The 24,516-nt window shown below is 42.0% G+C and overlaps 1 protein-coding gene across 12 annotated transcripts in view; it reads right to left on the minus strand.

The window, feature by feature from the left end:
• Positions 1-24,516, minus strand: part of AKAP13 (A-kinase anchoring protein 13) — a 200,581-nt gene that overhangs the window by 72,075 nt on the left and 103,990 nt on the right. For 8 of the 12 annotated variants that reach the window (XM_083184220.1, XM_083184223.1, XM_083184219.1 and 5 more), the window contains exons 9-10: positions 21,228-21,304; positions 1,193-1,274 (exon numbers count right to left, since the gene is read on the minus strand). In XM_083184220.1, coding sequence (XP_083040346.1) covers positions 1,193-1,274; positions 21,228-21,304 — 159 coding nt within the window. Of the gene's footprint in view, positions 1-1,192; positions 1,275-5,997; positions 6,973-21,227; positions 21,305-24,516 lie in introns of those variants that run through there. The other 4 variants (XM_083184218.1, XM_083184216.1, XM_083184224.1 and 1 more) reach the window with 3 other exon arrangements.

Here is a 24,516-nt window from a genome sequence, read left to right on the forward strand (position 1 = left end):
AAGAATATTAGCAGCTCCTTAGATTCAGCATATGAGATTCAATAGAGTATCATATCCTGCATGTCTTTAGCTTTCTAATTCCCCGTTTTCACTGCTAGACAAATTCCCGGGTCAAGCATGTTGACCTAGTAATTTGCTCTTTAACACAGGTTTTCTTTTCAGTGTGAATGGTTCAAGCCATGTCGAAATTCCTGGGTCTCCAACCCTGCTTTTTACCGGGTTGGAGACCCAGGAATGCCGACACAGGCTGAACCGTTCACACTGCAAAAAAAACCTGTGTTTAAAGGAAATTACCATGTAGAACTGCTTCACCTGGGAATTGGCCTAGCAGTGAGAACAGGGGTCTCCAGCATATAAATGTCCGGGTAACAGTGCAGGGTTTAGTTGTATCCACACAAAGTGCTTAGATCAAAATTACAGCGGTACTAATTAAGTCACCTGTGCTCAAGTATGGCTTACACTTAAAACCAGGACTGATAGTGGGCCAAGAGCAGTGGTTCTCAACCTTGGTCCTCAAGTACCCCCAACAGTGCACGGCTTCCAGGTCACCCAGCAGGTGCACTCATTACTCAGTGACACATTTTAAAAGATCACAGGTGGAGCTCATTATTTCACCTGTGATTCTGTGTGGAGACATGGAAAACATGCACTGTTGGGGATACTTGAGGACGGGAGTTGAGAACCACTGGCCTAGAGTACTGTGTTTATGTACTAACCGGTTCTAGAGTGTTGGCATATACCACAAGTTCCCTTAAGTTCAATTTGTCAAAAAGAACATTAAGGCAGGTGGCACCCTGTGCTATGGGTACCATAATTCCTATGACTTTAAATCTTGCATGTCCAACCTGCGGCCCTCCAGCTGTTGTGAAACTACACATCCCATCATGCCTTGCCACAGTTTTGATATTAGGGAATGCTAAAACTACGGCAAAGCATGCTGGGATGTGTAGTTTCACAACATCTGGAGGGCCGCAGGTTGGACATGCCTGCTTTAAATGATGGATTCTGCATGCATCAATAAAATCATAGGATTACATTGTACACAGCGCTAAGAATTACTTTACTTTCTTTCACAATACATCTTCCAGTTTCATTAAAGAATATTTTGTTTTGCCACAGATAACATATTTTATTTCTCTTTAATAAATAAACAGCGCTCACATGTTGCAGTACAAACAGAAAGTGTACCCACCTTTAGAGTCGTTTATCTGCTTCGAATCCAAGAGGACTGGATGTGGGCACGGGTCTATGGAACAGCAACTCTCTCTATTAATCTACATAAAAAATGGAAACATATTGTAAACATAAATATAAGAGCAGCATTCGGTGTTATCCAATGACTACATTACTTGTATATTACCATTGTGGAGCATAAGGAAATGCACTGGGAAAATATTTTTAACCAGGCCTCCCCCAGTTCTGCAATAAAACACCCCTTTAAAATGGCAGCCATGATTAATGTGAGAGGGAAGTTCAATATGCTGCTGAACTCACTGTGTTTCTCATTTACCCTTGCAGAAACAAACCGCTAGCTTTGAGCAGAGATTGTTAGATGAACTATGCGGTTAACACCATGAATCTGTTTGTACCAGTTGACATTATAGGTGTGCATATTAGGTCAGTGCAATTGAATGTCTGGGTTTCAGTGTTATCGGTTGTGTTAACAGAATTTAACCTATTAACAATTCAGCTTACACAATACTGGTTACTTTACCAGTGTTTCTGGTACGGGTTTCAAGCCAGGGTTGGGGAAAAAATGGTTTTATTTTGTTTGAAACAAAAAAAAATTTGCATTAATGTTTATTGGAAAAGAAAGTAATCTCCTTTGTTATAATATTACAGTGAAACATTGCTATGTATTAGAAACCTTGATCAATCATATTTTAATGCTTTCTTATGCTGGCCACACATCAAACCAACTTTCTTCCAACTATTTGGTTGAATGGAATAAAAATATGGTACTGGATGGGAGCATATGACAAAGAGCAATATGCTCACAAATCCAAATGTCCAAAATGGACAAAAACATTTAGTGAAATTATTTAAATCAAACAGATACAACTACATTACTTTGTCTGAGCGACAGGTTTAGTCCGTTTCCAGATTTTTGGAGCAAATTACTGAATTACGAATTACATTTGCTCCCATACAGTACCAGATTTTTATTCCATCCAACCAACTAGTTGGATTAAAGTTGGTCTGATGTGTGGCCAGCATTAAAAGTTATTTGGCTTTGATTGGTTTTATTGAAATATTTCAAATAAATCAAATGTTAGACTAAACCTACCGTAATTAAACCATGCAAAAGTACTTTTCAGAGTAACGCACATACAAAAAAAGGAGCACTGGATAGGTCACAAGGTTTTGACAAGAAGTAAACATGGAGATTAAACCATGAGGTGTTTCCGTGTATTGCCTGTTTAATGTGTTTGTGGTATTTACTCTTTAAGATTGTTTGTGTTAATTGTGGTTTTCTTCTGTCCTATGGGGATGTTGGTGGAGAAGCTTCATGCTAGGTGAATTTAGCACCTCCTATCTGATTCACCTCTCTATATCTTTGTTGTGTGTGTGATATACTGCATTGGTTCAGCCTACTTAGATGAAGATCACAAGCAATAAAAAATACCAGGGAATCCCTTAACAATAGGCCTTTTTATATAAAGAAGTCACATTATAAAGAAAAACCAGACTGTTTATTTAAAAAAGAAAAAAAAAACATTTGATTTAAACCACGGTGGTTTTAAACCAGCCAATCCCTGTTTCAAGCTATTTTGGCTCCAGTAGACCAGATCCTATTTCTTTTTACAACTACATGTGTAGTAGATCGATTTAGTAGTGGGCTCAGGTTCCATAATAATCAAATTTGCACTTTTTTTTTAAATTTGAGAGAATATACTGCAATTTTTTACTAAAAAGGAATAATGTAAGTAAAGAACATAAAGCTTTAAAAATGTTGTGGAACCTATTTCCACATGTGATGTACTACTGTATGTGGACTATATAACTTAGAACTCCAAAATCTAAAAAGAGTGCTTGGTTTGTCTTGCAAAATAAACACAGGTTTATGATGAGAAGTAGGCATCAAAGAGATTGTGTGATAGACCACTGCAGGCCTGAACAAACTATGGCTTGTACACTCATTTAAATCCATAAACAAACAAGTTCTGAATTTCTCTGGAAAAATAAACTCAAGTTAAGCAGAGAAAAGTGTAAATTTTTCCATATTCTTTCTGCTTTGAACAAGACAGCCTAGGAACCAGTGGTCGAAGTGGAAATTTTGAAGTGGGGGTATGGAAATTTTGAAGTGGGGGTATGGAAAAGTAAAGAGTGAATATAGTGCGCACCTTCGGACACCCCCCTGTCCATCAACGTCCCCTGCCAGACTGCCCCGTTGTACAGGGGTATTACAAAAGCACAATATGCGCTGCTGAGTGATCAGAGAGCATCCTGAGGGGGAAAAAAAAGTTTTTTTTTTATCTTCAGATTAAAGTGGCGGTATGGCATACCCCCGTATACCGCCCCACTTCGACCACTGCTAGGAACTGTATTCTACTTTGGTAATCTTGTTTGCCAGTACAAATCAAGGTCTAGGAAAACATGTCGTGCTGAATGCAGAAATACTATTTAACCTATTCAGTGGACTCTCTTTAATCATACATATTACATAAACATAAATTAAGAAAACTTAATCTGCTGGGGGTACCCGGAGCTTCGTGGTCATTTCACAAAATTGCTCCAAAATACCCACCAATCTTATAACAATAAAAATAAAACATTTTGGGTCAGATGTACTAAGCTGGAAAAGTGATAAAATGGAGTGATAAACCACCAGCCAATCAGCTCTTATCTGCCATGTCACAGGTTGTGTTTGAAAAATGACAGGTAGGAGCTGATTGGTTGGTGGTTTATCACTCCCCATTTTATCACTTTTCAAGGATTAGTACTTCTCGCCCTTCATGAGAACGTAACTAAAAGACAGTTCAAAGACAACATACAGCAGCAGTCTTAGCACAAAAATATGCGGCGCTGATTTCTGACTAATCGAGACAATTAGTAAACGATACCCCTATCCTGGGGTGGATATTTATCTCTGCTGCAGCCCATATAGGAAGCAATTGTAACCTTCCTTATCACACCCGAATACCTTTTTCCACTAGCTAAGTTAGTGAGAATATGAGGCGCTGATGAGATGAACCGACCACGGCTATTGCATGTAGTTTGAAAAAATATTTTTAAATATATAAAAGGATAATTAGACACATATAGAGACATGGACACACTTAAGTACACACATGGCCATACAAACAAAAACACTCACATAAAAAGAGATCTACAAGGCTTGGTATGGGCTCATGTCCTTCCCCTTGGACATCATTAGCGGCATCATAAAATGTCCATGCATTTGCCGATGCAGGGAAACAATGTGTATCCCAAATGGCATCATGGGCAGCATCTAGTGTGTACCCAGCATTAGTGACCCATCTGCAGTGGATAAAAGCAGTGGTTTCCAATATTTTCGAATCATGGCACCCTAAAGTATCAGACTTTTTTCACAGCTCACCTAGGCCAAAACAAAAAAATTGTAGTACTAATCCTAAATGCTTCTAAAGACATCAGCCCAAACTGACATATTTTACAAAAGACTTTGCTGCAATGTTACATTCTGCATTTGAATTACTCTTAAGGCCCATACACACTCGGCGACTTTGAGCTGAAAGTCGCTAAAAACATGAGGTTTGAGCGGCTTTCAGCTCAAAGCCACCCAGTGTGTATGGCCCGGCTATGAGCGGTGAGCGCTGCTGCGCGCTCCCGTAACATCGCCGGGAAAGCCGTTCATCTGCTGGATATACCAGCAGATGAGCGGCTTTCAGGACGGCTTTGCATAGCGCTCTGCTATGCAAAGCCATCCCCCCCCCGGCGCCAGGCAGGGGGAAAGGCTTTCCCCGCAGTGATGATTGTCATCATCGCTGTCCGTACACGCAGGGCATAGTCGCCCAGTGTGTATGGTCCATTATTATGATATTTTTTTTTTTTTTAAAGTATGACCTGTATTTAAAAAGTACCAGTGAAACTCTGCTGTGCGATTGGTAGGTAATAAAAAGGAAGGGCGTTTCCATAGGTAATAAAAAAGGGGGCGTTTCCAAAGCTTGACAACACAAGAGTCTTGAAATGAGGGAAAACTGGTAGCTTTCTGTTATACGCTGCTTATGAAGCTCAAGTTTATCTGTCTGTAAACAATTTTTAGATTGACGGATCCAGCATTTTAAAGTATTAAGTCAATGAACCAATCTAGAAACATCTCTCTGGTCTTAATAGCTACTTATACTTTATGCCAAATACATAACAGCAAGTTTCCTATACCTCCAGCATATGTGTTACGTGACTGGCTATTGGCGCTCCAGTACAGCCCTATATGTACTATACCAGAAACAGTGCCAGGCTCCAAAAACCGTTAAGAGCGGAACATTCCCAGACTGCAGTTGATTTGTCTTCTGACTGGCTAAATTTAGACGAGCAGTGAATCAAAATATTATAAGACAACTTCATACGAGAGCTCTTCAGTAAAATAAAACTATTGCACTTTCAAGAACACTTTAACAATTTGTGATAAACTGGAGCCAGCATAATTTTTTTTTTTTAAAAAGTCAGAAAATCTGTACAAATAATTTGGCAGTAAAAAACAAACAGACTGCGGAACATCTGCTCTGAACGACTACACAGTGGCAAACAGGATTTAACTCCCAGCTTTAAAATGTCAACAATAGGAAAAGAGGTAAAACAAAGTGACCAGGTTTATTTGTTATCCTAAACAGTGATAGGTTGGGAACAAACAAACATCACATAAGCAAAAAGGTGTTCAGAATGTATTCTAAACCAATGCATAAAACAAATAGTTTTGCATCCAACACAAAGAATAATAAAGATGAAGAAATACAAAAACAGTATCAAATATACAAAGCAAAACACAGGGTGCAAGTTGCAGACAATGAACATTACCTTTAATAGCACCACATCAACAGCTCTGTCAACCTTGGATATGTCGCACAGGCTGTATCGTCTTTTGTATCTCTCATACATCTTTCAGAGTATTGAAGTAAAGAGAGAGGATGCTCCGGACTGTCCCAGTCCGACCACTGCTCAGTAGATGCTACACATGTGAGGAGTCTGCTGCTGCTGCTTCAGCTCTCCCTCCTCCTCAAAGTAAAGAGTCACAACATCACTTTTTTCCTCGACAGAGAAAAATCCTTTTGTGATTGGACAGGTACAAACATTTTCTTCCCCCAAAATAAAGTGCTCACAGCACTAACCGGGCACATTACCTACAAGTGCAATGCCGAAACCAACCTCCGTGTTACAGATGTGCAAACAGCCTCTGCAAGTCCCATAAAAGACGGAGCGAGAACAAAATACAAGTTATTGTCTAGACGTGACTTCAGCATCTCATTCACAGGCACACAGAAATGAGGACTAAAACTCCAGTAAAGTCCCTTTCACATCCAGGGCAAGGTCTTTTTTAGAAGTGAAATCTGAGACACTGCTGCAGAAGCTTTCAAAAAAAAAAAAAAAATACTGTCCCCATATTCCGCCTGAATTGAGCTCCTTTTTTTTTTTTAAGTTTATTATTTCCAATCACAACTCACAAGAGGGAAAGAAACAGCCACTCCTTTGTGGACGTCATCTGCCTTTTCCACTCTACCCTGGCGTTCATCAATGCTGGACTCAGACTCCCACAGCATAAAGACGTTTAATCCAATCAGTTGGAGACTGTGGAAAAAAGGAACCACTGAGCACAAGAGCCAGAGTCCAGATGTGTGCACGCTGGCGGCCCTCGCTGTGCCTCATTCACACGGAGGGCTAAGTAATGCTGCGAGAACAGATGCGTCCCCCTAACAGATCTGTGATGCGAAAATAAAAGTGCTAAGGAGTAACAGACATGGGGCTAGGATTAACACGGAGGAAAGAGGAAACCAACAGATTTTCTTAGAAGAGGGAAGAAGAAGTGTCTGAAACTGGCTGAGGGTGAATTCTGCAAAAAATAAAGGGGGGGGGGGGGGAACCAAATGTACTTTACACTGTCATTTTCGTGACAGGACTCTATAAGCCTGACTAATTTGCTTCTGTCAATGCTCTCATTCACATCAGCTGGGGCCCGTGGAGCGACCTTGCCACATGGTTTCCTGTATTCCACCGGTCCCACCCTTTCCTCCCCCTCCCTGCAGCATCACACTGCCCGTATCCCTCTCAGGGGAGAGAGAGCTTTCCAAAGAGCTTTTAGTAGCACTGTTCTTACATCTCATCAGAGACTTCAGAATGGAAAGAGGAGGATACATGCTCCCACACACGGGTTTCCCAAATACATAGACTAGAATGGGTAGCGTGTTTAAAAACAAAAAACAAAAAAAAACAGCCTTTCTACAAAAGGATCCCTGTGCAGACTTCCCCCACCATGATAATCCATGGACACATGCCTGCCTGTCTTCACAGGGGAAATACTGTCCGCTGTCCCCACAACCTTTCATATTGAGATCCACAAAATAATGATCACTAATTTTCTTTTAAAAAGCATGAAGGTAAAATGTTCAGTATTACTTATATGAGGGCGAGTACACCTCTGCGTACACCATGCATACCACCCACAGCTTATTTTTATGTCAGTAAGAGGAAGCAGATACAGGTCAAAAAAGTCCCTATTGATTACGATCCCTGTGCAAATGATTTCATCGCCTTTCCTGCTCGTGACTGGATTTTTTGTTACCTAGGAGACTGACAACCAATCATTGTGGCTTCCATCCTGATGCAATATCAAATGCCCACCCTCCTGAGACAGAAATGTAGTCAGACACCATAATAGGCAAACTTTGTGTATAATACTACATTAATTTCAGATGTATTATTTATCTCAGTAATTGGTACCACATGGAATCTTAATTAGGTTTTTATTTGCTTAAGGGTCCTACTTCAAAAAAAAAATTCCCATCATAACTTAACGACAGCTCTGACAATGCTAAGTTTGTTACCATTGATTTAGGTCAACCTTCGATAGTGTAAACCACTTTATACCTATGGCGGCATATACAGAGGAGATCTTACGACATGGGTTGCCAACCCTTCGCTTGCGAGCTACTCTTAGCTTACCACAGCGATCCGGGTAGCTCGACCCCTGATGACGGCCATACTGCTCTGCCCACCTGTACTTCTCTGCTCGTACCGCTCCTCCACCTGCCTGACTGTACAGCTCAGTCCCCCTGCCAGCCTGTACCACTTGGAGGAGTCAGACGCTAGAGGGCATTTTGACCTCTAGCGTCTGATGGTGCACAGCGTTAGTTTTGTCAGTGATACCACAAGAAGATGCAGCTTTCAGCAAAGCTGAATCTTATAACCTGGGAACGAGCAGGTCATTTAAGATTAATCAGAATCTTTACTGTGGGGCATAATGGTGTGTGGCATATTGTGTCGGGGGCATTGCGATGTGGGGCATATTGAGTCAGGGTTATTGCGGTGAGGGGAATATTGTGTCAGGGGCATTGCGGTGAGGGGAATATTGTGTCAGGGGCATTGCGGTGAGGGTAATATTGTGTTGGGGTAATTTTGTGTAAGGGGCATTGAGGTGTGTGTCATATCGTGACAGGGGCATTGCAGTGTGGTATTATGTGTAATAAGTATTACGGTGTGTGGCATATGTGTAAGGGGCATTTTTCTATTTTTTTTTAGAAGCTCTAAAGGAGTTTAAATCACGCCCGATTAAAGGTTGAAGACCACCGTCTTACGATCTATCTCCAGCAGCCTCCTGGAAACTGGCACTGTTTTCATGCACAGTTGTGTGTTTAAAAAAAAAAGTGTTAAGACTCCTCTATCTTCCCTGGAATGTAACTACCAAGGACAGCGGTTATCACTGTCATTGTCCCTGCAAATGATATTTAGTACAAAATCATGGAAAAAATTATTATTTTTGGTACTATGTACAATGCACAATGCACATAATTGGACAACTGGAGGTAGCCTCGAGCTTTACCGCCCAGAGCTATTCAATTGTACTGCAGACTTCCCCCAATAGCCTAGTTAATGCCCGTTACTGTAACACTGTTAAATGTTAACACTCAATCTGTGAAAAGGTTACAGATTTGGGACAGGTTGCAGTACCTATCGGATACCTTAAGCAGCTAAACGGGAGGATTACAGCATTGCTGCATTATACAAAACATATCACCATGGCAGAGTTAGCACAAATCTCTTACCAACTAACCTTTTTTACATTTTTATTCAGCTGTGTTAAACTTTTTAGTTCCACTTTAGTTCATGTGATTTGAAATGACTAAATAGACTGTGCCCTGCTCCCCCCAAATCTAATTCTATCTGCACTTGTTATATCTGCCCCACCTAGAGTGCATATGGTTTTGTCCATTTGAGAAGGAATTTGCCTCTAAGAGTGAACCAGAATAATGCCCACAATTTACTCACCATCTAATTATTTTTCCAGTCTGTGCAAATGTGAGAAAATCTGACTTCCACAAGAATGCAAAAGAGATGAGGCTGACCGAGGCCGGCACTGACGTCACACACCCTCCCTTAAAATGCCTAGGCACGACTGCATTTTCTCCCTTCCACCCCCCAAATGCTGACTACTGGTCCGTAAAATTGTGAGGTGCAGTCACTGTTTGAACTCGCACATGCACACTGCACTTCCGTACGCATGTGCAATCATTCGATAATCAAACAGACTGCACATTCACCCCTTACATGAAGAACTCTGAATCAGGACCCATGTCCACTGGTAATTTAAAAATAAATTTGTGGCGCTGGAGACAGAAAAAACATACAGACGTCTCTGACTCCTCATACCCCATTGCCAAGACACTCTCCCAGATCAGTCTCATGCGTCTCTGATCATAAGCCTGATCATCTTTCAGAAGAGAAAGGCTAAATGGCAGGAGGAGAAAGCTGAAAATGTAGTTATAAAGAGAATGCTATCAGAGGACTGATGAGTGTGATGATCATGTTCTGTTATTTTTATTGAAATCCGTGCACTGCTAGTTCGTAGAAGGCCTGTACTCGCGGGTGTTTAGTCAAGAGCACCAGCATTTTCCAAATTTGCTTCCCTAGTTTTGTCGTATTTGTGCCCGGGCCCTAGGAGTGGTGCAGGCAGAAATTCGCTAGCGGGCGTTAGCAGAGCTCCGATTACAATACCCCCGGGAGCTCCCTCCTGGCGCCATTCACATTGTTCTGAATAGAATTGACCCCTATGACATATGATTTAAAAAAAAAAAATGGAATACCAAAACTACCAGACTGCTCCCGCTGAATATTATGGTGCCTGTAAACTAAATGTAAATAATTAGTAAGGTGTACCATGGCACGAAGCAGCTCATAATGGACAATAATGCCCGATATGAATAAAGCGTTCTCAATATCTGACCTCAAGTAAGACCTTTGAACGCCTCTGACTATGAAGTAAGGCGCTTTTGTTTCTTAGTAGAAGATAGGTTTTTAATTACACTATAATTTGGCAAGAAAACATTCCTGCACATTATTACTCTTGCTAATTAAATGTTTGACACAAATCAGTTCAAATATTAAGTCTTAACTTCAATCCTATTAAACAAATGTCTTAAATAGACCACACAGACTGTGACCCAGTCTTTTGGCGGTACAACAAGTAAAAGGTGGTGACCTGTTTGATTACGGCACACACAGCCTGATGCAGTCATAGACGACAGATGCATCTAGTCTGATAGAACCCTATACAGATTGCTTTGGGTCCACATACAGTGGGTGGGATGTTCTAACATCCGCAGCGCCCCTCCGCCGGGCTTCGCATAGTTATGATCGCATACAGTATGCTCTAACATATGCGAACATTAACACAAGGGACAGCACTTGCGATAAGAGCTGTCCCTTGTGATGCAGCCACGGCGCTGGACTTCCCGGTCTGAAACCTGGGAGTCCGTCTGCGCATGCACTGAGCGCTGAAGCCGCCACAGAGCATGGATCCCTCACACAGCGCTGCGGTAACAAGCCCATAGGCTTCTGCGGGGATTCCCTCCACAGCGCTGACACTGCGGAGGGAGGTTCGAGAATCCAGAAATGCGGTAAAAACCCTGATAACGGGGTTTTTACCGCATTTCTGGGTTAGAGCATCAAGCCCAATATGTGCTATATTTGTGCTAATATGAAACAAGAAAGTTTTCCAATGACATCACATCTTCAGTTCACAAAACACAAGCAATGTCCCTTTCGGCAAAAATAATGGTTACAAAGGTTTACTATTTTTTTTTAACCCTGTACTTAAAGCAACCACGGATACAGCTGATAAGCCTAATTCTCTCTCAGAGGTTTACATAATACATAAATATGCTAATGTGACATTTGGCTCACAGTCACATCACACAATCAGCAGCTTATTCAGGGAAATGTGCGCATACAGTAGGAGTCAATGCCTAGACTCATTATGACTTGTTACTGGAAGCACATGATCTGATATACAGCAATGCTAGTGCAAGCCGGGGAATCACAGCAGTCTGGATTCCACACTATAAATGACTGACAACCCAGCCTTCAACTATATGGCAACAGAAACAAAATAAAAAGGATGTTTGTGAAGTTGGGGAAAAAAATAACTGCATCAGCTGATATATTCAGTGATATGGTGACTCTTCATAGAACAGATCTTCATTCTTTTTTTACGGAAGTCATTTGTTTAAACATTTTTTTTTTTAAATTCCTCTAAAACAAAAAAGGTATAAGCGCTTAGACAAACCCGTTAGACTAATAATAGAGGTCAGGCCTTTAAAAAAAAGAATTGTTTATTCTCCAGGACCGGTTACCCACAAACTGCATTCCCCTCAGGCAGAGATACTGCACAGGATGCAAGATGCATAAACTAACTAAATCATTTATAACACTTTCTACGCAACACTATGGAGGTCTATTGACTAAAGGCCCCCATACACTATGCGATTTTGGTCCGATTTCATCCGATTTCGGCACTTGGTGCCGATAATCGGATGAAATCGGCCCAAAATCGTATGTGTGTGATGTCTGATCCGATCCGATGCGCGGTCCCGTGCGCATCGGACCGGATCAGGGAGGTCGGACGGTCAGCACATAAGATCATCCGACCTCCCTGTATGCATATGCCTGCCACCTGACAGGCATATGCATGCAGACACCGGGCGGGCAGCGGGTCCCTGAGCACCGGCTGACTGACCTGGCCGGGCGGTGGTGCGTGCGGGCAGCGGCCAGCGGTGGTGGGGGCGGGCGGCGGGTGCGGTGAACGCTGCTGACCTGGCCGGGCAGTGTACTTACTTACATAACAGCAGCGGGGACGGGCAGCGCAGTGGCGGCTATTATATTTTGAAAATACTTGTCAAATGACCGGCCGCTCTCTGATTGGCTGAGAGCTCTCCGGCCAATCAGAGAGCGGCCGGTCATTTGACAAGTATTTTCAAAATATAATAGCCGCCACTGCGCTGCCCGTCCCCGCTGCTGTTATGTAAGTAAGTACACTGCCCGGCCAGGTCAGCAGCGTTCACCGCACCCGCCGCCCGCCCCCACCACCACCGCTGGCCGCCCCCACCACCACCGCAGCCGCCGCTGCCCGCCCCCACTACTGCCGCTGCCCGCCCCCACTACTGCTCACCGCCCTGCAGCTCCCCGTTTTTTTTTAACATGGGATAAATCGCATGCGATTTATCCCATGTAAAAAATGGCACATCAAGTGCCAAATTGTATGTGAGCCTCCCGGGGAGCTGCCGGGCGGCTCGCAGGTAAATTGGGTCCGACTTGTCCCTAGGACAAGTCGGCCTAATGTATGGGGGCCTTAAGGTGAGAGTTCTATTGCAGATGGGATGTGGCCCATAGCAGATTCTATTTATTATCTTCTAAAAGGTACTAAATAAATAAGTAGAATCTGATTGGTTGTTATGGGCAACATCCCATCTTCAGTAGAACTCCCACCTTAGTAAATTTACCCCCTTCGATTTGCTTCAAAAGTATTCTAGAGATGTTTTTCTCAGCAACTATTCAAGAAAAGAAATAGGATCATTGGGTAGACAAGCATTAGGTTGACATGAGTAGAGGGTCAACAGGGTCATAAGGTTGACATGGGGTTTTTCACAGTTTTTTTTTTTTACCAGAATGTTGACACAGTCGACATGGACACTGAAAAGTAGCACCACTGCTTCGCCATGCTTCGGGCACACTATTGTATTCTCCCACCACGCCCTAGTGGATGGTAGTGCATGATATACCGCCTGTTGGCACATGTCGGCTCAAAAACCAGTAAAAAATCCCAGTGTCGACCTTATGACCCTGTTGACTTTCCCCATGTTGACCTTATGACCCTGTCAACGTTCCTGCATGTCGGCCTAATGCTTGTAGTCCCAATGACCGTATCCCACATCAAGTACACTCAGACTCACACACAAGGGATCATCGGATTAGATTTCTGCAATGCAGAGAGCTCTGTTACATATATTTGTGAACATACGGTTAGCCGCCAGCCATTCCAAGGCGTTCTGTTTTGGTTGCCTTAAGCCCCGTACACATGGAGCAATATATTGCTCAGTGTCCCTTTTTCATCAATGACCAGAGATGGTCGCTGATGAAAAGGAGACACTGCCGGGGGCTGGTCGCGGGAGCGTGCTCCCGGCAACAGTCGCCCCGTACACACGGGGATATGATCGCTCAGCGACCATATCCACGGCGATAATGGCTAAAACCACACCGTGTGTACGGGCTTTACACTACATGAGGATAATAATAGCACCCACTAGTTCCAATGAATTGATTGAAAAACTGCAATTCTGTAGGTCATTCATCTGGGACACGGTCACTAGGTCCGACCCTATTTAGGTAGACATCGACAGGGCTTAGGTCTACAAGTGAAATAGGTTAACATAGGCTAAGGTCAACAGGGTTGGAAGATCAACACAAGCATTAGGTCAACAATCGGAAGGTTGACAGTCAAAATGTTGACGTGTTTTTCACGTTTTCTTTTAGCCGACAGGCGGTACTTCATGCCCTACCATCCACTAGGGCATGGTGGGAAAATAAGTGTACCGAGCGCAGCAAGACCCCAAGCCCGTAGCATGGCACGCACAGCGAGCCATGCATGGGGGCGCGGTACACTGATACTGTGTTCATGTAGACTATATCGACATTCAGGACAAAACCTGAAAAACTCACTCAAACTTGTGACCGTCAACCTTTCCAGCTAATGCTTGTGTCGACCTCCCAACCCGGATGACCTTAGCCATGTTGACCTAATTCAGGTGTCGACCTACAGTGGTTGACCCAATGCATGTTGACCTACACAGGGTCGTCCCAATAACCCATACCCATTCATCCATTGTATACAAGATTGATGATATTGCAGTGTTTATGAAAGGGGACTAGGATGAGCCATTAAGGTAAATGGCAAAAAGAAAGCTTAAATCACAAAAAACGATCAATTTACTGTTATCCAACATTAATGTACTGTAAGAAATACATTAACCTTTTTTATTTATAGTCAAATTTGCTATAATAAAATAAGTGCGGTTGAGGGAAGCTGCAAGGCAGAACACATACAATGCACATGAGACCTATACTGAAATAGATCTATAGAACATGACTCTGCTCGGTGCTTCTGTATTAGCAGCTCACCGGCAATACAACGCATTACATCACCTTCTAAATATAATGAGCAGAGACAAAAGCAGGAAGTGCAGCATGTCTGTATGAGCAGTTATGGGATGTGACCAATACATCATTTTGGGCTTTTTCTGATGGAAATAATGAAAGAAGAAGAATCTTTTTTTTTTTTTTTTTTTTAAACATGTGACTAATTTCCGCGACAAGCGATAACATTTGTTATTTGGTTAGAGAACAAAAGATGAATATAAGTATAAATAAATATTTTTTTAAAGGATTAGTCCACTGAATTTTATTATATATTTACAGATCTTATGGCACCGATCATCCACCTAATGGCCCAATTAAGTTTGTGAGGCGAAACAGATCCTGCATACGTGCACAACGGATGTCCCTCTGCTTCAGACTAATGTCGTCAGAAATACAACAGCCTCTTATTGTTTACTAGTGAGCCCGGTCACAGCACATGCTTCCAAAGCTAGATGTAGTTTCACTTGCTGCCAACGGATGGCAGTGTAAGCCTGCTTCCAAAGCTACGGTAGTAGGTATGGTTTCACTTGCTGCCAACGGATGGCAGTGTAAGCCTGCTTCCAAAGCTACGGTAGTAGGTATGGTTTCACTTGCTGCCAACGGATGGCAGTGTTTCGGAGACACACACAGATACTGTCACAAGCCCTCCGTAATTCTGGGATATGGTCATTGTGTCACCAGCAAGTAGGTCGACAAGCATTAGGTCGACACCACTAGGTCGACATGGAGGAAGGTCGACATGGGTTAGGTCAACAGGGTCATTAGGTCGACAGGAGGAAGGTAAACAGTCAAAAGGTCGACTTGACGTTTTTCACTATTTTTTTGAGCTGACATGTGCCGACAGGCACTATTTCACTACCATCCACTATGGCTGGGGTAGCCAACTCCAGTCCGAGAGCTACCAACAGTGAATGTTTTCCAGGTCTCCTCACAGAATCACAAGTGAAGTAATTCGCTCCACCTGTGGATCTTTTAAAATGTGTCAGTGAGTAATGAGTGTACCTGTGCAGCAACTAGGTTGTCTGGAATATGTGAACTGTTGGTAGCTCTCCAGGACTGGAGTTGGCTACCACTGCACTAGGGCATGGCGGGAGAATAAAATAGTGTGCCGAGCATAACAAGGCACCGTGTCCTAAGCATGGGGAGTGCAGCGAGCCACGCGAGGGGATGCGGTGCTACGTTTCAGTGTCCATGTTGACTGTGTTGATATTGGGGTAAAAAAAAAAGAGTGAAAAACCCTGTGTCAACTTTTTGACTTTCAGACATTTCAACCTTCCTGCATGTCGACCTAGTGGTGTCAACATAATACTTGCCAACCTAGTTGCTGGTGACCCAATGATCCATACCCACAATTCTGAGTCAAAAGTTGAACCTGTCTGACAGAGGTAACAGTCTTGTTCTAGAAAAGTACCACCTGTGCATTATACAGCAGTACCTGAACCTGCTATTTAACAAACACAACTAGAACATCTCTCTCCATACTTCTATAAACAACCTGTTTTGGCCCTTTCGATGAAACACATAAAAGTAAAGTGGTTGTTTTGATGCAATGTAGAGGGGATATCCTTTATTATAGTCTGTTCTATTTGTTGCAACTTAAAAACACATACTAGCTTATACATTCTCTACTGAAGCTCTCCTGAACAGGGATCTCATCTCTCCTTCCTACTCTTATATTCCGATCATCTACTACCTTCTGCAGCACCTAACCTCTGGCTTCTGCAGCCTTGCTTATATGGGTACTAGGACTGCAGATGAAGAAATAATTAAAACAAAATCACTAAAATAGATTATATAATTCACTTACAAAACATTTTCATAATAGTCAGATTAGTGAGCAGCATATGGTTAATTCTGCAGCACAGAAAACAAATGTACCTTAGTGGGCGTACCTAAGGGGAGATGTGCTGAGCGTTCTGAGCAATGCTAGATCGCTTGGCTAGATCGCACAGCACACTGATGTGTCAACGCTGTGCGCTGAGCAATCTGTCAGGGCCAGTGTTCTCCGGTGAGAACCCTGCCCCTGACCGGTGAGTAATTAGATTAATCCAGCATGCTGGATATTAATAGTCGGGCGTCAGCGACGAGTGGGGCCGCGCATCTCTATGGCTGCTACACATGGAGCTGTGTAGGGGCATTTTCTAAGCGATCCAGTGTGTTTGCTTAGGAAATGCTCTGAAATCGCCCCGTGTGTAAGCCCCGTTATTTGTAACCATTCTTATCGTAAGTGACTAATTCAAGAATTCCACAAACTACTTAAGAACTGCGACAAGTTGCCCAAATAAGCATTTTACTGACAATTTTGGCTGCCGGTACATTGAAACACAATGACAGCCAAATCAGATGTCTAAGTTTGTTAAAGGTCAGTAAGAGTTTATGAGACAAAAACAAAACACTTCTAAAGCGCTGGTTTTTCATTAACTCAAGAGCACAGTTTTCAGGAGTGACAATAGAGGTTTATCTCCTGGAATGTACCTACATTACCTAAGTGTCAGGTAACCTGTATTACGTGTACAATTAAATCACAGGAATGTTTACGTTGACAGAACATCTGTGACTAAACACAAATGAAGCTGGATGTGACAGATGTTAGGATATTGTGAATGTACAAACACAGAAATAGCTTCTATACCACAGAGGCGCTCTATATCGCTGTGATTAGCTGTATTTGGTGACACTAATAAAATAACGGTTAACAAAGTATGAATCAATGCTGCGCATTACAACCGCACATGAAGTCACCAGCAGTTATCGGTGCTAGACATTACATGTGGTGGAGAGAAATCATTTACTAAGCTGCAATCCAGCCCTAAAATAGCCATTGTGAATCATCCAATCGACTTCATAGCTACTTCCTGTCGAAAGACAGCTATAAAATAAAAAAGTTAAATAATAAAACAAATTGTTACAAAAGAAGAAGGGGAGGGGGGTGGCACCAGCAGAGGTCTCCTTGGACATTGCATTCTCCCTTCTATAGTTTAACCCTTTGAGTGCCAACATCTGTGAGAGATGTGCAAAATACCCATTAAAAATGCCAGTGTCACTCACATTTGTTATATAAATTCAAATAAAAAATAAGAATACATTTCCTATATAAAGCTAATCATTACAGGTCAGCATAATGAATAGAAATATTTTCTTGGCAAATTTTCACAACTATTTTGACGCATTCCCTTGGCACTCAAAGGGTTAAATTGCTATTCACTTGCTGCTTTTGGAAATTATTAATAAAATATTACATAAAGGGGGTATGCAATCTGCCACTGCTATTTCTGACATGGGAAATAGCGGCGTCTCCATATTCAATGCCGTCTTTAGCGACATCATTGAAGCGGGATCACGGCAGAATGGGCCCGACTTTAGAAGCTGTCTGGCCCGTTCTGCCGATAACGGCTGTGGATTGTCGCGATCCCGGCCGCAGATCGCCAATCCACAGCCGTTTTTGTGGCCACGCCCCCTTTGCGCCGAGCGGCAGGCGGGACACTGAATCCTGCCTGTCGTTCCGCGGTCGATTAGACCGCAAATGGGCCAGGATCACGGCTATCCATACCCCCTATAATCTTTCACATCGTTATTCACGCCAGGAGGGGTAGTGTTAAATTACAACCTTCTTTTACTTTGTTCTCTATAACCAGCCCTGTACCTTCTGACCTCCAACATGGAAGGCAAGCACACCTGCATTTCATGTAATGCAAAAAGTATAGGGACACCAACTGAGTCAACATGATTTTAGCCCAGAGTCTATTCTATTCTACTAAGTGAAAATAATCTGGGCTACTGCTGAATGTTCAAAAAGGTGAAAGGTCACTTGCCTTTCACCAAGGTATGTCCTGTACCAGGCCCGCAACTAGGTGGGTGGGGGAGTGGGATGCCAGGGGGTCACATGCCCTGGGTGCTGGATGTGATGTGATAAGTGCTAGCAGGGTTGGGGGATAGACGAAGCAGAACCAATTTACTGCCTTGCCCTGGGTGAGGAAAATCCTTGTTTCATCCTTGCATGTACATGTATGTAAAAATAGACATATACTGGTGCAAAACTACCATATGGGTCATTGGTCATGTTCTGAAAAAGCCTACACATCACGCTGCCCTGCAAGGAGGAAATGGTAAAGACACAGCCTCCTTTATATATTAGAACGGTTTTCTGACCCAAAAGGGGGATTCCAAGCACCTGGAATCCCCCCGGCACTTGTGGACAACCAGCTGATTACCCTGTAAGGGTATGCTGATTGGCCTCTATGATGTCAGTGCTCACAATGTGACCCTTTGAGAAAGAGCACACAAGAAAAAGGCTCTAGACATATCAAATTTCTATAATATTTTTAATAATAGTTCAGTTAGTCCTCCCGCATGGCCGAATCCCTCAAGATACTTGAAATAAGCACAAATTACAAATAACACATTTGTTTATAAAGACTGGAGTAAAACATACAAAGGCTTCAATTCTGCAAGAATATTACATAAACAGAAGGAAAAGCAATTGTCTTGCACTTAGGACAGGCCTCCGCTTTCCAAACACTGTGCTCTGTGTATCTGATTCTATTTTTATATAAAGTTAGTTAGAGACCAGAGTCGTTTTGTTTTCCTGCAAGTCCTAGCAACAGGAAACTTTACTGTAGCTTCTATAGTACACTTTTCCACTGGCCAAGCCCAGAGACGGCAGAAAAAACCCCCACAGATGACAGCAAATATTTCTGGAGAATAAGTGCACTCAGAATTTTAGAAAACCAAAAGAGTTCTACTTGATCCCCTGCACCACAGGATGTACTTTGTGGGACAAACATCTGAAGATGGTGGCTTTGAATATATATATAAGTTAGAGTTTATGCCTCTGTTTTTTTTATGAGATAAATGTTTTTCTTGTTGCCAGAAAACATTGAACACAAGTTCACACCCTTGTGTTAGTCACCAAAATTACCTCTAACAGGAGGCACCCATCAGAAGTGTGCAGTCCTACAGCACACCCATAATGTACTCACACATGTTACCAATAATATGGAATTGATTATTATAAAGTTGCACTTAATTGATAACACAATACTAAAAAACAACTTTCATAACTAAAAGGTATTTGTTAAGTACATCTAACTAACATACTAACATAATACAATTCATGTAAGAACACGGTTTCTTAAAGCGAATTGTAAAGAAGATACACTGTGGACTGGAAACTTTATACTAAAAAAGTAAAATGAATGCACTGTATAATTAATTATTGATTGCACGGTTATACACACTGTACTAAGGCGCTTATTTAGATCTGATCGCAGAACAAATTTGTTCTCAAAATGGGCAAAACCATGCACACTGCAGGTGGGGCAGATGTATTATGTGCAGAGAGAGTTAGATTTGGGTGGGGCGTGTTGAAACTGATATCTAAATTTGCAGTGCAAAAATAATGCAGCCAGTATTTAAACTGCACAGGAACAAAATAACTCACACAAATCAAACTCTCTCTATATATGTTACAGCTGCTGCCCCCCCCCCCCCCCCCCCCTGCAGTGCACATGGTTTTGCCCATTTTGAGAGCAAATTTGTACTGCGATCAGAATCTGAATAAGGGCCTAAATGTGGCAAAGTACCAAAACTTTCAGTTGAGTAATTATTGATGCAAGCCGATATTAAAAATATACTCCACACTAAATAATTCTGGGGAATTCAGGAAGCAATGGGAAGGTAAATTAGCTCGGCAGTACACTAATCAATTTCATTGTTGTTATGTAACAAATGTGCCCATTAGATTATTTTAGGTTGTTTCCTTAACAAACTCTCTAGATTGCTTTGAAATTAACCAAAAATCGCTCCATGAGTAACCCCATAGCGATAGTGCCCGCTCGCTATCTCCGGCTCAGATCTTGTGTGCATGCAGTCAATATCTAGTTAGATCGCTTAACAAGTTCAAATCGCTATGCATGAACAGCAATAGTGATCTACTATTTAAAATAACCTTTTTGTTTGTGACTTAGCACACATGTGTATATGCGATCTAGACAACAGGAAGTTCAAGGGAAATAGCCTACCCTAAATCGCTTAGCACAAAGGTTAGCACAAGTGTCAATGTGTGTATGCCCCTTAACAGTAGTTGATCATAGGCAACACTTCTCAAAAGCAAATACCATTCTGCACATTAAAAATTAAGTCCTGATTTTGTATCAAATACCAACCGAATACAGCATCCTGCTATGGCCAAAATTTTGATAACAGTTTGTAGGCACATTATTGAATACAATGTAAAATGGACTATTATTTATTTACAGTTTCTTATATAGCACAGCAGATTCCGTTGCACTTTACAATAGTAGACAGTGATAAGACAAACTGGGTAACAACAGACAGACTTGGAGGTAGGAGGGCCCTGCTGCAAGCTTACAATCTATAGGGATATAGGGGGGGAAACACAAGGACAGGCACCAGTAACAGCATAGCAGTTACAAGTCCAGAAGGGAAGCTATATAATACATAAGTGCCTCGGAGGGTTATACATGTAGAACTTAAATATGATAGGCTTGCCTGAAGAGGTGAGTTTTCAGGGAACTATTGATGAATGATACAGACAAGTCACTTACCATTTCTTTACTGGAGCCTAACTGTAAACGCATCACAAAATCCACTTCATCTTCAGCTTTCCCATCAAGGCTTTCTGCTGAGTCACAAAGAAACAGATTTATGATCAAGGGAATGTAGAATATAACAATCAGCTGTCACCAATGCGCAGTGCAGAGGGTGTAGTTACATTCACAGTAATCCATGTAGATGCTATGCAGCAAAGGGTGCTTAACATCTGCACATAAACAACAATAAATCAGTAAGAGCACAAAATGTTCCTTAAATAACCAACTGAAAATATGGCTCCAGAATGAAATGATCCAAACGATTATAAGATTTGGACAGTTCAACTGACTGCCACATATGCTGCGCTGGGTGTGACTTTGTAATAATGCAATTTTGCTACTACTGTAGGAAAAGGTTCAATTCTTTGAGATACACAATAGAGACAAGGCCTGTATTTTAGCTTACACCCCTTGTGGGTGACCAGCTTAAATGACCGGAAAAGTGACTAATTTGAACGGTACTCCAACGGAACTTTTGGCGTTGTATCCATTATCTTGATCAGGTTTAGCTGCTGTATGTGACTAAACAAGAAACTCTATGGGCATGATCAAATAAACTGAGACATACCACCCCACACACACACACACGTCTCCAGTCACTTTAGGTGTGAGATTGGAAGTGCAGAGAAAATGGACTCTTGCCCTATTGTATCCCTATCTATCATAGTAACTATAAATATCATCATGGAGCTACTGTATCTGGCTGAGAGCCCTGTAAATCTACACATAACAGCAAGCATGGAAGTTGAATTTTATGGTTTTGATGGATTTCTGTTTAAAATCACTGTAATAATAATCCTACGCTTTCATCGGTTGCAAAATTTGCAGACACATGTACAAGCCAATTATGCCTCTGATCTTTCTTGGAAGGAAAATCCGTCTTGTCAACTGCCTAAAATATTGTACCCCATCCAAAGAAAATGCCTCACCCAAACCTGTGGGGACTAACCATTGTTGTTTAAAAGGAGACTTGTAACCTCCTACTCAATTATTACATAGTTGTGCCCTGACTTGTCTTTGCCCACTGAATGCTGGCAGAGGATCACCAAACACCAGAGGGCATGAATAGTCTGCGGAACTCCTCAATACAAACAGTAGCCTGACAGATGATAAAGAATCCATTGTGAACAGTTTTTGCAGATAACTATAAATGTATACCAAAATATAGACTAAAAACACAAATCTATAACCCAAGAAAAACAACAAAGGGAATTTACTTAAGATAACCACTCTCCTGATAAAATACTACAGGGACAATATATTTTCCAGGAGATAGTAATAATAATAATAATAAAATAATATCAATATTGTTACAAGTTTCTTTAAAAAAAAAAAAAATATATATATATAAAATTTGCCATGCCCACTGATCCACCTTTTAACAAACATTTGTGAACATATTACCAGGTTTCATCCATCCATCAGTGTTTCCCAATCTCAGTCCTCAAGTACCCGAAACGGTCTAGGTTTTCCAGTTAACCTGACATATTTTAAAAGATCCAAAAGTGGAACTTATTTTGTAGGTCTCCACACAGAATCGCAAGTGAAATAATAACTGTTAGGGGTACTTGAGGACTGAGGTTGGGAAGATATACTGTATAGAAATATTCAGTACCTGGGTGTAGTATAGGAGATATACAGTATTTAGGTCAACAGTAAACAGAACAAGAAATGGTCAACATGCATTCGGTCGATATGATCATGGACAACATTTTTTTTTTGTTTGTTTCTTTGGGTCAAAACTTTAATGTTTGGTAATATCCCAGGTTTCTATTGCCAATTGTAGTCCATGCAATAGCGCACACTGGGGTGGGGGATGCTGAGTACCTAGAATCTCAGATTAATCAATTTTTGCTTTTTCTTTAAATACTGTCATCATATCTGTCTACCCACATTTGTAGCCCCGCCACCTCGCAGTTGTTTGCCGCGAATCAGAAACCGATGGCGAAGGGATGGAGCCAATAGGATGCCCTTGTCATATAATTGTGTCATACTGGCCCCATACCCTTCCCACTGACCCATGAATCGTGGTATTATGTAATGGAAAAGGGACTTCAAAATAAAAAGTGCTCCTGACCAGACCTGGCATCAATCACTTTGCTGCTGCTGCTGCTGTGGCATCCTCCCTCAAGACGTCAGTGTAAAGGAGCCCATACACGCTCCATTGTGGGCTTACGTTTTGTACTTAAATAGTACGCATCACATCGCATGCCTTGTGCATGCAATGCGATGAAAAGCTAGTACAAAAAACATCGGATTATACTTGCCGATAATTCCTTTTCTTCCTAGAGACCATGGCAGCCATCACATTGGGATATCGTCCCATTCCTTGAGTTAGACAGGTTACTTTTTTCCCAGGCTCCTCCCTCTTGGGTATATATCCCTGCTCCTCCCCTCTCCTGGTGTCTTTTCGAGTGTCTCCTTCCTCTCTGGGAAAAAAGAACATAAGGGAGGGCAAATAATGGCTGCCATGGTCTCTAGGAAGAAAAGGAATTATCGGCAAGTATAATCCGATGTTTTCTTCTACGATCCCATGGCAGCCATCACATTGGGAATACCAAAGCTAGATACACGGGAGGGCCCAGTCAAGTTATAATTCTTTTAATTATCCATCACACCATGTAATACTTGATCCCCAAATTGAGGGACAGACACATTTACTTCATAATGTCTAGAAAACGTATGAACTGAGGACCAAGTAGCAGCGTCACACAGGTCCTTTATCGACGCCTTCGCCTTCAAAGCCCACGAAGTCGACGTAGCCCTTGTGGAGTGTGCCGTGACAATTGCTGGAACTTCTCTTCCCTCCAATTTGTACACGAATACAATGACTTCCCTGATCCATCTTGAGATGGTTTGCTTCGTAGGAGTCAATCCCTTCCTTGACCCCTCAGGGATTATAAATAAACTCTTTGCCTTCCTGATCTCCTCTGTTCTTTTGAGATAAGTAGTAATACTCCTTACTACATCTAAATTGTGCAAGACCATCTCTTCCTCATTCTTGGGTTCTGGATAAAACGTTGGCAGAGAAATTTCTTGGTTCAAATGAAATTCAGAAATGACCTTGGGGAGAAAATGAGGATTGGTTCTAAGAACAATTTTATCAGGAAGAATCTTCAGATATGGCTCTTCTGCCCATAGCGCTTGGAGTTCACTGACTCTTCTCGCTGAGGTGATGGCGACCAAAAATACGGTTTTCCAATTTAAGTGCTTTAATGAGATCTCTGCTAACGGTTCAAAAGGT

Source organism: Crinia signifera, chromosome 4, assembly GCF_055691185.1.
Source record: "Crinia signifera chromosome 4, ASM5569118v1, whole genome shotgun sequence".
Lineage (NCBI taxonomy): Eukaryota > Metazoa > Chordata > Amphibia > Anura > Myobatrachidae > Crinia > Crinia signifera.